Raw genomic sequence first — 14,009 nt, 5'->3', positions numbered from 1 at the left:
TCTGACTCAGATGCCAACACGTCCATCATAACTTTGGGTTCTTGATGGGAAGCGGAATGGTGTAGAGTGTAGAGATGAGAAAGGTCATATGTGGTTGCCACAGAGATCAGGGACCACTACCTCCTAAGATTTAGGGACCAAGAACACCAAATACGTAATATGCAACACAGTCTGGACCACAAATACCGTCACGCCCCAAATGCCAGCCATGTCCCCACGGAGGAGCACTCGCTTGAGCACTGCCCCTTCCAGGACCTCCCTCCCAAGGAGGAGGGGGGGGAAGGGAGGTTTCTGGCCAGGGAAGAATCCTAGAGCCCTCAGCACCTGATCAAAGACACACCCACACACACACACACACACACAGCAAGACTCTAAAGCTGGGCCTGAGCGTACCCACGGTCAAGTCTCTGATCCGGGGCCCCTGCTGACACCAGCCAAGGTCACCTGAGCCTGCATTTGCAGAAACCTGCCTTGGCCTCTCTCCCATGAGCCCGACTCAGGCTATGGAATCTGAACGATGAACCATTCTATTCACAGAGCCTAGAATCTCGGGTCCCTGGACTTCCAAACACATACCATCGCAGCCGCCAGATCCTGGATTCAAGCCCTCTTTGGTTTTTTGGTTGTTTTTTTTTTTAATATTTTATTTATTTATTTGACAGACAGAGATCACAAGTAGGCAGAGAGGCAGCCAGAGAGAGAGAGAGGAGGAAGCAGGCTCCCCGCTGAGCAGAGAGCCCGATGCGGGCTCGATCCCAGGACCCCGAGACCATGACCCGAGCCAAAAGCAGAGGCTTTAACCCACTGAGCAACCCAGGCACCCCTTCACGCCCTCTTTGAAACACCGAGCTTTACAGGCTGTGAATCACAGAGGCTTGGAATTTGATTGTCAGTTAGCCTTACAACGAAACTCTGAACCCTGAGACTCAATCCCAAAAGCTTCCAGGCTGAGACACCCAGACCTGACTTGCAAAGCCGCTCCACTCCGGAATCACTGGATCTCTGGTCCAGAAGGGAGCTTGGAAGTGAGGCAGCCAGTTCAGACAGAGACCTGCGCCCCAGCCTCAGCAGCCTCTGTCACGGGGCCCGGGGAGCCCAACACGCTCTGAGCGGCTCCCAGTGTTGGGGAGTCCCTCCCGAAGGCGGGGGCTGAATTTGGCAGCCCTCCTCCCCTGGGCAGCTTCCACACGCTTGGACGCAGGACTCTCCCTGAGACAGAGGAGGACCAAGCCCAGCTCTGTCCAGGAGCAGAACCCTTTCCCTCCCCTCCAGGGGCCAGGCCCACGGTTGCTCCAAGCCCAGGCTCCCACATGCCCTAGGCGGGGTGGGGGGGAGGTGCGAAGGGAGGGTGAGAACTAAGGCCAGAGGATCCCAGGGACTCAGTTTCCCCAACACACCAGAAATGTGGCAAACTGGAAGGGTCTCTATGGGCTGCTCAGTGACCAGGGCCCAGAGTGCCTAAGATCAGGGGTGAGGGCACCCCTGGCTCCCAGGGCTGGAGGAGGCCATCTTATCCAGGCCCTTGTTTTTAGGTAGAGGCTATGAGGCTCAGAGAGAAGGAGCTGCCCAAAGTCACACATCTAGTTTATGGTAGGTGGGACTCTACTGTAGATAGGAGTCTACCCTAGATGGCTCTCTATCCAAGGGCTTCCAAGACATCAGGACCAGCTTAGGGCTGTTTCTCCCCAGCCAGACATGCCAGAGCCTGTCAGAGGGTAAGCTGAGTCACACTCCCAGACCAAGGCCATCTGAGCCATGCTTCTGCCTCCAGCCCAGCCCAGATCTTGTCAGTCCGGACATATGAGGCTCAGAGAGGTAAAGTAACTTTGCCAAGGTCACACAGCACCCAAATGGCAGAGCCAGAATCAACCCAAGTCCCGTGCAGGCAAGGTACCCATGACGTGGTTCCATTGTGTCCCTGGTCTTCCAGCGAGCCTCTCTCTCCCTCTAACCTCCTGTGGTCCCCCTTTTCCTGGCCTGCCCACCTCCCAGCTCACATGCTACAGGCTCCTAAGGTTTCCCCAAAATACTGTACTAAAACCGTTCCCATGGATGCTGTCTGCGCCCCCCCACTCCTGGCAGCTTCTCAGAGCGGGCAGCTAGCTATATTTCTCTGTCCTCCATGATTCCGGGGCTGATGCCGGGGAGACCTGGGTGAACAGAGTTATTGAACAGACCCTCTAACCAGCCGTCCTATGGAAGGAACACCTGGCTTTTGGCCCTCCACCTAGCTAAGGGCACCCAGAACCACACTCCACCCATTCCAGCAGAGACCCTCCAGTTTCCAAGGTCATCACCCAGCCCCCTCCCCAGCAGGGAGACCAGCACCCTGGCTCCCCATGGCTGCCTCCCGCAGCCTTCCTGGGGGCCACCTCGCCACCCCAGCCAGCATCCTAGCTAGCCCAGGTGTCCAGAGCTGAGCTCAGGTACTACCCTGTGTAGCCTTGAGCACTGGCAGAGACTCTGTTCTGCTGGGCAAGCCCCCAAACCCAGAGGCCACCATGTCTGGGTCCCAAAGCCACCTCCTCACCAGCCCCCAGCCCTCAGCTCAGCCCACGATCCATTTCCACACTGCACTGAGCCGTTGGTCCTTCTAAAACACTGATGGCTGCACATCACATCCCAGCTGCAAACTTCGCCTGGTGGCCTTGCCCTGAGAACACAGGCCAGCTCCTCTCGTGGCCCCGCGAGCCTCCCTCTCCCCATCCAGCCCCACACTGGCCCTCCATCTTCCACTCCAGCCACAACAAACTGCCCTCGGTTCCTCTCTTCCCCAGGCCTTTGCTCCTGATATACCCCCTCCCCAACACCGCTCATTACTGGAGGCTCAGCTCCAACATGGCCAATATGTGCCCAGCGAGCACTGAGGGAGCATGCGCGGATGGCCAGACTTCGTGCTGGGGGCTGGGGTCCAGCAGCAGAGACAGGCTCAGCCCATGTCCTGCTCACCTGACGGGACCCTGCAGGAGGCAACCCTCACAGTCATCAATGACGCTCACGTCAGCAGGACACCAGGTCCTCATCAGTCGGCTCTCTCCGTGCCCCCGTGTTCCCTCAGACCCCACACCAGAGCTCGACCACCACCACTGCCACCACGGCCTCCAAACCAGAGGACAGTGTGGCAGGCAGGGCTCGGGCAGGGAACAGCTTGCCCCTGCCCCCACGCAGAGGATATGGGCTACACACCATTTTGATGCACCAGTTCCGGGGGCTGGTGGTCTGTCGCAGACAGAAGAAGGCAACGGGCGCCAGGTCCGGGTGAGGGACTTCAGGATCGGCTCCATCCAGGGGCTCCTCCAGGCCTGGAGGGGAGGGAGGCGGGCTCTGGGGCCCCGGCTGCTCCGTGACTCCGGGCTCAGCTGCTGGGGCAGCAGCGGCAGCGGCAGAGGAGGAGGGCGGCGGGGAGCTCTCAGCCATGTCGGCGCGCGCAAGGAGCCCTAGGGGAGGAAGAAGGGTGGCGCGTGGCTGGGGCTGCCTGGCACCCACCTGCCCCAACGAGGGGACACAGCCCAGACAGCCCATAGCCCCTCGCTCTCACTCCGCCACAACGGTTAGGAGCAAGCCGAGGGGCCCCCGATGCATCCGAGTCGGAATCCACTTCCAGGGAGGGGTCCTGGGGCAAGTCTGGTCAACTCCGCGCAGGCTCAGTTTGGGGAGATGAAGAGTGAGAATAAGACCTATCTAGAATGTAGCTGTGATATTAGTTGGGTTTTGTTTTGTTTTTATGAGACCGTGGTTGTATATTTACTATATCATTGAAGACAAGAAAATTTGCAAGAAAACAGGGAAGTTACTGTCAAGTCAGACATCATCACCAGGATGACAGGCGTTAACAGAGGAGAGGTTGGAGGGCTGTGGAGCCGGACACCAAGGGAGCTGGGCAAGCCAGAAGGGAATCCCGGCAGGCTTCCCTGAGGCAGTGAGCCCAGGGATCTCCCCCACCACCTCACAAAGGTGAGAACTCAGGGACCTTACACACCAACCTCTTTGCTTTACTGCTGAAGAAACTGAGGCCCAGAGAACAGACAGGACAGACACACAGTCCAGCAACAGCAGGGGAGAACGCTACCAGGGCTGGCTTCTTGGGAGTGTGACCAGCGTGGTCACCCAGGGCTCCCCACTCAGAAGGGCCCTGCTCTGGGTTTAACACTCGGCTGTCACCAACTTGAAATTCTTCATCGTTTGTGATCTGGGCCCACGTTTCTATTCGGCAGCGAGCTCCGCAAATTACGTTACACAGTCTACACAGGGTAAGCTCCTGGCTTCAGCACGGGGTGCGGGGGGGACACCACTTCCACATTCCGGTCTTCTCTAATGATTCCAACAACCCCAGGAGCGCTCCCCTGCGCATGGAGAATCAGAGCCAGGGAAGGAAGTGGCGCATCAAGGCTAGGGCACGCTTAGATGCCAGAGTCCCTGCACTGGCCCTCCAGATTCCGTGATGGCTGGCCATGACCTTGCCTAGCCCCCTCTGCACAGACAGCCAAGGGTGAAGGAGGAAGGACAGCCACTTGTCAGGGCCTGCCCCCTCCCCACCTCATCCAAGAGGCCACCCATCCCCAAATTGCCACGCAGTGGGGTCTCCCAGGGCTTAGGATCCCGACAGGGCTGGGCTGGGCAATGGGAGTTGGAGACAGAATGCGAGCTCCCGGGGCTCCACGGACTGCTGCCCGTGGCTGCCGAGCTGCCCAGAGCTGATGCGTTTGGACATTTCTCTGGCCCCCGGGGGCAACAGGCGGGAGTTGGCACCTCCTGCCACTTTACGCGGCTGGTCAGGGAGGCAGAGTTTTCTCCCAAGCTCCAGGCTTCGCTCTTGGTTCCAGAAAAACAGCCATGGGCCTTACATAAGCTTGTAGGCGACTCGGCCTGCCACGTGTCAATCCCTGGGCTGAAAAACATGTTCCCTGGGGTGGCTCCGGGCCTGCCCATGACAGGGCCAGCCTCTGAGCCCACCGTCCCTCTGCTGGCCCCTTGCTTCTAGCATGCTGGACCTCCCTCAGTCCTAGAGCTCCAGCTGCCTCCTCTAGACCTGTGCTCACACCCTCCTCTCTCCCCGGAACACCCTCTTCTCCAGCCGCACGCCCTGGTCCCCAGGCCTGATGATGCATTCACTTGTCCAGGAACTATTTCCTGAGCACCTACTATGTGCAGGCACGGGGGCCGGCACAGCGGCTCCGCCAGTGAAGAAGGCAGGCTTGGCACCAGCCCTCATTTCAGCTGATGCTCCAAACAAGGGAGGGACACACACGAGTCAATTAATTTCTCTCCCTCTGGGTTCCAGAGCCCTTATCAGCAACACACATACCGTATAATTTATGTATTTATATCTTTATGATTTAGCGCCCGTCTGCCCAACCTGGAAGGAGGCTGTGGGAGAGCAGGGACTGTGGTGCACTTCTTCCGCCGCTGCATCCCCCCCGACCAGTGCCTAGAAATCTAGTGCCTGCAACATTTTAGGGGCTCGACAAATCCACATTTGGACAAATTAATAAAATGTGCTGGGAAGTAAACAAACAAGGGAGAAAGGCGGAAAGGCACCTAGTGGAAGGAAAGAGACATCAAAGATAAAAATAGGAAGCAGAAGGCACCAGCCATGCGTGATCTGTAGGACGAGCTCTCCAGGTAGAAGGAACAGCATGTGTAGAGACTGGGGGGCTGGAACGAGCTCGGTGCATTTAAGGAAGAGAAACGAGGCCAGTGTGCCGAGCCGAGGGCAGGGAGGGGATGAGTGGAGTGCTTGGCAGGCCCCACTGAGAGCCCGGGAAGAGTTTGCTTTTTATTCCAAGTGCAACAGGAATCCGCGGGAGGGTTTTAGGCAGGAAGTGGTGTGCTCTGGTCTGTGCTTTTAAGCCAGTCCTCTAAGGACTAAAGGGAGAGTGAGACGTGGGGCAGGGGTGGGGCTGGGAAGGCCAAAAGGAGGTGGGAAGGATGGGCTGGCCTGGCCTGGGATACCGGTGGAGGCAGGAAGAGTGGGGTGAACTTGAGACATGTTTTAGGGGCGGAAAAGCCTGGCTCTACCTTGGCCCCGATGGCACCCCAGCCAGGTGCCACCACAACCCTTCCTGCAGCTGCCGCAGCTCCTGGAACCACATGAGACCACCCCTCTCCTCCCTCTCAGCAACGCCCACTCCATCCTAACTTGCTTTTCGCCTCACTTGGTCCCGTTTAAGGCTGTCACAAGGCTGTAGTCCTTTGTCCTCACAGCTTTCCTGCCTCACTGTGGGACTCCTAGAGACCACAATTGCCAAGACCACCACCCCCAACCCACCATGCCCACCCAGCCTCCACCCTCTGACCTGCTCTCCAGTGCCCACCCAGCCTCCAACCTCTCACTTGTTCCCCAGTGCCCACTCAGGGTGCCACCCTCTCACCTGCTCCCCATAGTCCAAATTCCCTCTGCCCTGTGCCCAAAGCCCTGCTCCTGTCCCCAGCTGCCCCACTGCCTAGGGCTAGAAGCTCTTGAGGGGTTGGCAGCTGGGCCCCTTGGGCTCCAACCTGTCTCCAAATGGAGCCTCACAGAGATGAGAGGTCTGGCTTTAGGTGACAGCACTGACGGATTCAAACTCAGATCCATCTGGCCCCAGACTCTGAGCTGCCTCCACGTCCTGGAGCCTCCTCCCTCTAAGCACTCCCAGGATGGGGCCACCAGGCAGTGATGTGGTGACTGGACTGGCCTCTGTGAGCAAGTGCAGGGGCAGGAGCAGAACCTCACTGTGTTGGGAACACACACCCTCACTCTTGACTCCACTGGCCTCTTGGAGCCTCAGTCTTTCCCTCTGTAAAGCTCAGGCCTCCTCCTGCCTGTGTCAGCAGACCCCACATCATGTGGATGAGAAAGCTCTCTAAAACTCATGAAGGTAGATGTCTAAGCATGCATGAGGCCAGCTGTGCCATCCCCAGGCGCTGCACCCCAGCCCTCTCTCTGCCATAACTACCACCACCACCATCACTACCACCAATATCATCATCATCATCACCACCATCACCACCACCACCACCATCACTGCTACCACCATCACCACCATTATCACCACCATCACCACCACCACCATCATCATCATCACCATCATCACTATCAACACCATCATCACCATCACCACCATCATCACCACCACCACCACCACCATGACCATCAACACTACCAACATCACCATCATCACCACCATCACCACCATCCCCACCACCACCACCACCATCATCATCATCATCACCACCACCATCACCACCATCGTCATCACAGCATCACAGAGGCTCTGACTGAGTCTGACTGTGCCAGGTAACAAACAAAGGGCTTTCTAGGCATCACTTACATGTCAATTTCTACCATCACCCTCTAAAGTACAAACCATCCTTATTTCTGCTTTGTGAAGAAAGAAACTGGGGCCCAGAGAAGTCCAGCAGTGCCCATTGTCACCCGGCTATTAGAGGACAAAGCCAAGGTCCCAGTTCAGGCCTGCCACTCCCAAGCCTAACCACTAAACCTTCACAGACACCAGCTTGGAATAGGGAAAGGTGGCCCTGGAACCGGGCCTTCCCTCCCAAGCTGGATCCCCAGACAGTGCCAACATAGCTGCTGATGCAGCCAAGACCCCCAGTGTGGACAAAGACCCTGCGAGTCTGTGGGGAAATCCGCCTCCCAGAATCTTCCAGAGCCCTTGGAGTATGGTGTGGAGAGGCCTTGTGTCTGCAGAGCTCAGAACCTGGTTGGTGAAGAAAGACACAAGGGCTCTCCTGGTCATCCCAGGCCCTGCGTGAGTGCGCGAGTGCGTGAGTACGTGAGTGTGTGTGTTTGTGTGTGTGTGTACGCATATACATACGTGTGTGTTTGTGTATTCACCAGCAAACACAAGCAGACAACCTGCTTACTCCTTTACCAACAACCACATACCAACTAACGTCACAGCTAGGAGAATAAGCAACAAATTCATTCTGGGAATACTAGAATCTAGGAATCTCAGAATCAGAGCATCTTAGAATCACCCAGAACTTTAGAGGCCCGATATATTAGCTACAATAACCTCAGACTTCCATAATGTGGCATTTCAGAGCCCAGGCTGCAAGCCAAGCCCTGAGGTGCCGTCCCAGCTCTGCATCACTACCCCCCGCGCCCCACGCAGCCCAGCAGTGGCCCACGGCGACTCTGACTATAAAGGGAGGGTGAGGACTGCGCTGTGGCAGGACTGCCGGGAGGATGGAGTGGGGTGATACCCACCAGCCCCTGGCCGCACCACCAGACACCAGGCCAATGCACAGTGGGTCTGTGACCGTCCCCCACGCCCGTGAGCACCGTTGGCTGTGGAATTCCAGAATCCCGCCACTTTGGAGACCCAGAGACACAGTGCCTGGTTTTCGACTCCTGTGGGACCCAGATTTCCACACGGGGAGTCTCTGAAAAGAACGGGGTCTCCAAAGGGGCACAGTGGGTCACCATGTGCTCGTCAGCCCAGAGATCATGCACTCACACACATACTCACGCTCACACACACATCCACCCACACAAACACACTCACACACTCACAGATGTAAACAGCCGGGCATGGACACACACACACACACACACACACACACAGCGTCTGCTCACACAAACCCAAACACACCCTTCACATACTCATCAGATTCGCATAGACACACACTCACAAACACACAATGCCAAGGCAGAGCCCGCATCTGGCAGCCTACAGGAAAGTCTTTGTGAGGCTGGGGGACACGTGCCTCCCAGAATCCTCCAGCCAGCATCCCAGAACCCCTGGAACCCTCTGTCTGCTCCCTCTTCCGCACGAAAGCTCTGCAGATGCATGACGACAGCCCGCCCGCCCCGGAGCCTCGTCTGCCCTGGGCCTCTTGTTGCCAGCTCCCTCAACCCCTCCCAGGGTGATATTTCCAGATCATCTACTCCTTGGGACCTGTCCCCAGTCATACTCAAGTTTGCCTATGTTCCCCTGCAAGGGTAGGACCTGAATGGCACCGAATAACCCAGAGTAGAGCAGGAGATCACGTGCCTAATTCTGCAGTGGGGCCGTCTCTTGAAGCAGCCTGGGAGCCCCAGAACCTGGCTGGCAACTCAGTCAGACTGCAGCATCTAGGGTGCATGTGGTCCACTAGTGCCCTCAGATCCTCTTCAGAGAAACTGCAGCCAAGCAAGTCTCCTCTAACCTAAAGATGAGTGCTCAAGGATGGCCCCAGATGCATGACCTGAGGCAAAGCTTGCTCTGGTCTGCCCAGCTGGGTCTGCATACACCACAGGCATCTTGGTTCTGTCACCAAAACCAACAGCCAGCCCTCCCAGCTTTGCAACGTTCAATGAAGGGAATCAGAACCCCTTCCCACGATGGCTACCAAGAGTCACAGCCAACATTAATAGGGGAGTGCTGCTTGTGGGCCAGGTACCTCGTTACAATCCAGCAACGTAAGTGTTTTTGCTCTCTCCACTTTTCAGGTAAGGAAACTGAGGCCCAGGGAGGCTAAGGGATTTTCCCAGGGTCAAGGGCTGCTTGGTGAAAGAGCTACGGGTCAGCTCTGGAAGGCCCTGATCCATGCTACCATATGAAGGGCCATCCAGGCGGTGGACAGGACACTGCAGCCCGCCCACCTGCGCTCCGGTACCTGTCCACATGCCTGTCACTAGACATTGTCGCTGTTTGCCAGCTCTCAGCCTCACGACTAGTGCCAGCCAGCAAGACTGTAACTGAATCTCCATCAGTGTGTTTGAACATTTCCCAGCAGGCGACGCTGGTGATCATTTTTTGCTCATTCTGCAGTAATGAAGGCCCTCGGTCTTACTTCAGCTAAAAAATGAGAGTGGATGCGGTCTCTAGAAGGAGAAAAGTTGTGCAAGGAAGGGAGAGCACTGGATTGGGAGTCTCGGGGCCCAGGGTCGGGTCCCAGCCCGCACTCACCACAACATACAGTCTCCCCAAGCTTCATGTCCTCTTGTATAAAATGCAGAGCGGGACCCCTTCGCCACCTCACCAAAGGGATAGCAGACAGGGGGAAAGAACTGGAAAGTACCTTCATGAAAGAGAAATAGCTTCCATTCACTGTACCAGGCCCTGTGCTGGGCACTGCAGAGACACGTCTAAGCCTCACAAAAATCCTTTAAGAAGCTGAGGCCCCCGTGAGGCTAAGTGCCCTCCCTCCCTGGGCCATACCCATGACGATGAACGTGCTCATGTCTTTCCCACCTGGAGACAAGAGCTGAGTGGTGCAGGGAGAAGGCGTAAGTCCCTGGACCAGCAGAGAGCTGCCTGGGACCCTCACTGCTCATCAGGGCCAGCAGTCAGTAAGGAGGACAGAGAAAAGCCTGACACTGTTCTCAAAATGCATGATCAGTGAGACCACCGTGGCCAGAGTCCAGGAAGAGGGGAAACTGGCAGAGGCAGGGCCCCCGAGATGAAGGCAGGACTGGGTCTGTGCTGACTTCCAGCCCTGAAAGACCATGGCCTCCATCCTGAAGAAACCACTTCCATCTTATCCTCTCCTGCTCAATGAGCCCCCCAAGCCCCTCACACTTGTTCAAGGACATCCAAACACCTGGTCCTTTTAAGCCCTCCACAATCTGCACCGCCCACATACACAACAGAGCTCCATTCTCCCCGGCAAGGGCACAGGAGAAAACAAGGACTTGTAGCCGTATGCCCACACAGCCCCCGGCAGGGGGGAGCCCCAGGCCCCCTCTCAGGGGCACAGAAGCCCCAACAGCGCAGAACTGGTCTGCTCCCTTTTGTTCACCTCTGTGTCCCCAAGTAACCAGAATAGAGCTTGGCACATAGTAGGTGCTTAACAAATATAAGAGAGAGAAAAGGAAATCAGATGTGTTTTCTTCCTTCCCCAGGCTGGCAGTCATGAGGGGGAGCGACTCAGCCCACATCTTCCTGGATATCAGGATCCACGAGCCCACGGACCTACTGGCCCATGGATCTCAATATCCACACGTCCCCAGATCCACAGACACGTACGCCCACAGACCTGTAGATCCTCAGACCCATGTGTCTGCAGACCCACAGACCCACACACGCACAGTTCCAGAGAGCCACAGACCGTGCAGCATGGAGCACAGACACGCCACCTGTACACCCATAGCTCCCTCCACTGTGGGCACAGGGGTTGAGGGCACGAGGCAAGAGCAGATCCTGGGAACGTATTTGAAGGAAGCATTCTGCAGAAAAGAGCTGGGGGGAGAGAAGGGGTCAGAAAGGAGCAGTGGGGAAGGGACTGAGAAAGGAAGCAGGGAGGAGAGAAAGGGATGGAGAAGAGGGAAGGAGGACCCTGCTCTCCCTGCAGCGGGGGTGGGGGTGGGGGGCTCCCTGGATGTCCCACCCCGAGCCTGGCATCCCATCTTTCTAGACGTAGTGTTAGAGCACCCTGAGCTGGGAGCTGGGGAACTCAGAGAACAAGCTGGAGGAGAGGGAGACAGACAGGAATCCGGGAGCCCCACGAGAGCCTGCTTTGTTACCTTGGAAAGAACTCAAGCTGCCTGGGGGCGGGAGCTCTTCCAAGGTGGGGGAGAACCGAGTGGCGTCCAGAAACCGCCTTTCCTGGGAGGGCTGAAACCTAGGGGAGTCCCACATGGGGTGTGGGTGGTGGAGACAGCAGTGGGGGCAGGGTGGCATGAGGAAGGGGACTGGGAGAGTCACAGGTGGCGATGCCCTGTACTCCTTGTGGCTCTGGGTCGGGGCACAGAGGAGCTATAATCCCAGCCATCCCCCGAACTGCTCCCAGCTTGGCTGTGGGCTCTCCGGAGGAGTCTGTCTGGAGCTGGTGATGGAGGGTGAGAGAGAAGCCGCTCTCACGGCCACCTCCGCCCCCACCTCCCCACCCAAGGTCAAGGGGAGTCAGGGCTCAGGGACTCAGGAAATGCTGCTTGGTGCCCTCTGGTGGGCCTAGAAGATGCCCTCTCAGAAGCACCTGGAATGGGGGTTGGGGGGAGGGACCAGGAGGAGCCTTCTGCCAAGCCTTTAGCCCCTCCCCAGGGCTGCCCCTCAGGGTGCGGGGGGGGGGGGGGGGGGGGGGGGGGCAGGCCGGGCTGCTATGAGCGGCCAGGAAGAGAGTGCAGGGTCTCGGTGTGGTGCCCAGGCCCTCTGGGGCGTGTGTGCCTGGAGCTTGAGAATTTGGTGCCAGACTGGCTCAGCACCAAGCCCCAGGATGTGCTCCTCCCTCTTCCTCTTCCTCCCCCGACTGCAGCCTCAGAATTGGTCCCCACTCTGTGTCGCCCTACCCTGTCACCCACTGGCATCCCCTCCCTCTGGCTCAGCCCTAATGGTGGAGGCGGGACGGGGACAGGGAGGTAGCTAGACTCCCCACCATCTCCAGCCCAGCCCAGGTCCTGCAGTCTGAACAAAAAGTTTACCCTGAAGGGTGGACAGGAGTTTCCAAAGCCAGTCCGTGGGGCCGAGGGGGAAATATTGACCCAAGAGGCGACCTGACAGTGTGGGCAGGGCCTGAGGTTCGCAGCCTCAGGAAGCAGGCCCCAACTGCTCGGCCAGACCCTTTCCCACGGGCCCAGCCCATGGACCCACATCCCTATGGGCCCAGCACCCCAGTTCCTGGGTGGTGCCAGGATCTGCTGGGTGAATCCTCAGGGCGTGAGAGACAGAAGGATGGACGGGCTCCCGGCTCAGGCCAACCTGAGCCCTCCAGTCCTCAGGGGTTCCTGACATGGCGTGTCAGACCCCATCACACCATACGGGCACAGACGCAAGCAAGCTTTCTCTCTGTCTCTCTCTTTCTCTCTCTCTCTCTCTCTCTCTCTCTCTCTCTCACACACACACACACACCTGGACACAGAACACAGACTCCCACGGCCACAGTGTAGCTCGGGGGTCTTCCCACATGCCAGTCTCATCCCCGGCTCAGAGCCCCCAGGACCCAAGAAAGGAGAAAGACACAAGCAGACACTCACTGCTGCTTCAGCCTGAACCCATCCAAAAAGCCCCCTCCCTCAGCACCATGCCCCCCCCAGAGGCCTTCCCACTGCCTGCCAAGGCCTTTTGCCCCCCACATCCCCCACACACACCACCTAGCAGACAATTAAAACCCAATCATCATAAACACTCATTATATAACCAGCCCCAACCTGCTGAGGATTCCTTTTACCCCCCAGAGTCCCAGCTCCAGCCCCTGGCCTGGCTTCATGCAGCTAAGCCTTGAGTACCCCAGGGGGGGGCTGGCCCAGGAGGGGGCCCACTACCACCTCTGCCTCCAGGAAAGTTACCGCTGCCTGGGATTCCCCCATTCTATCCCCCTACCGCTCCTCTCCCTGTGCAAGTACTCCCAGCTCAGCCCTCTGGACACTGACACCAGCGCTGGTCCAGCTGGCCACAAAGCCGCAGCAATGGGGGGACCGCGGGACAGACAGACACACACTGCACCCCCCCCCCCCCGGCCGGCAGCCCGACTTGTTGAATAAATTTCTGCAACGCTGGCTCAGCCGGCTTCAGCATTGGCACCGAGAGAACTTTCGTGGCCTTGGAGAAGGGACCGGTCAAAGTTTCCCGTCCTTCCCCCCAAGGCACCTGCCCAAAAGCACTGGATGGGGGCCCAACCTGCTGGGCACGCATGTGGGGGCGGCGGGGGGACCGGTCCCCAGAAATAAACAAATAAACGCCTCGGTAAAGAAAGCACCCGACGCGCTAAGAAACTGGCCTCGGAGCGGAGCCCTCCCTTCCTCCCCCCCCCCCCCCACCTACCTTCGCATGGACTTGGCAGGGCAGCAGGGGGTCGTCCGGGTCAGAGCCGCGGGGATGCCGCGTGCCCCCCGAAGCCGGAAATCGAGGGGACCCCCGGCCCCGCCAGCCGCACCCCCACCCCCCGCCAATTCAGGATCAGCTGAGCCCCTGGGGCGCGCGGGGCGGCGGGCGGTGGGCGGCGGGCCCCGTGGCCCGGGCCATGGCGAGAGGAGACGGCGGGCGGCCGGAGGGTCGGCAAGGCTGGGGCGGGCGGCGAGGAGCCGGCGGCGCGGACGAGCCGCGGACCGCGCCGGAGTTGGAGCGCGCGGCGGGCGGCGGGCGGCG

The 14,009-nt window shown here is 58.4% G+C and overlaps 1 protein-coding gene across 2 annotated transcripts in view; it reads right to left on the bottom strand.

Moving 5' to 3' along the window:
• CACNA1I (calcium voltage-gated channel subunit alpha1 I) overlaps positions 1 to 13,793 on the bottom strand; it is a 116,796-nt gene extending 103,003 nt beyond the window's left edge. For both annotated transcript variants that reach the window (XM_047742647.1, XM_047742648.1), the window contains exons 1-2: positions 13,686 to 13,793; positions 3,176 to 3,437 (exon numbers count right to left, since the gene is read on the bottom strand). In XM_047742647.1, the coding sequence (XP_047598603.1) occupies positions 3,176 to 3,417 (242 nt within the window). In that variant the 5' untranslated portion in view covers positions 3,418 to 3,437; positions 13,686 to 13,793. The remainder of the gene's footprint in view (positions 1 to 3,175; positions 3,438 to 13,685) is intronic.
• Positions 13,794 to 14,009: the final 216 nt, after the last annotated feature.

Source organism: Lutra lutra, chromosome 8, assembly GCF_902655055.1.
Source record: "Lutra lutra chromosome 8, mLutLut1.2, whole genome shotgun sequence".
Taxonomy (NCBI): domain Eukaryota; kingdom Metazoa; phylum Chordata; class Mammalia; order Carnivora; family Mustelidae; genus Lutra; species Lutra lutra.
Note: the sequence above shows the minus strand (reverse complement) of the source record. Positions and strands in the feature narration are given on the sequence as shown.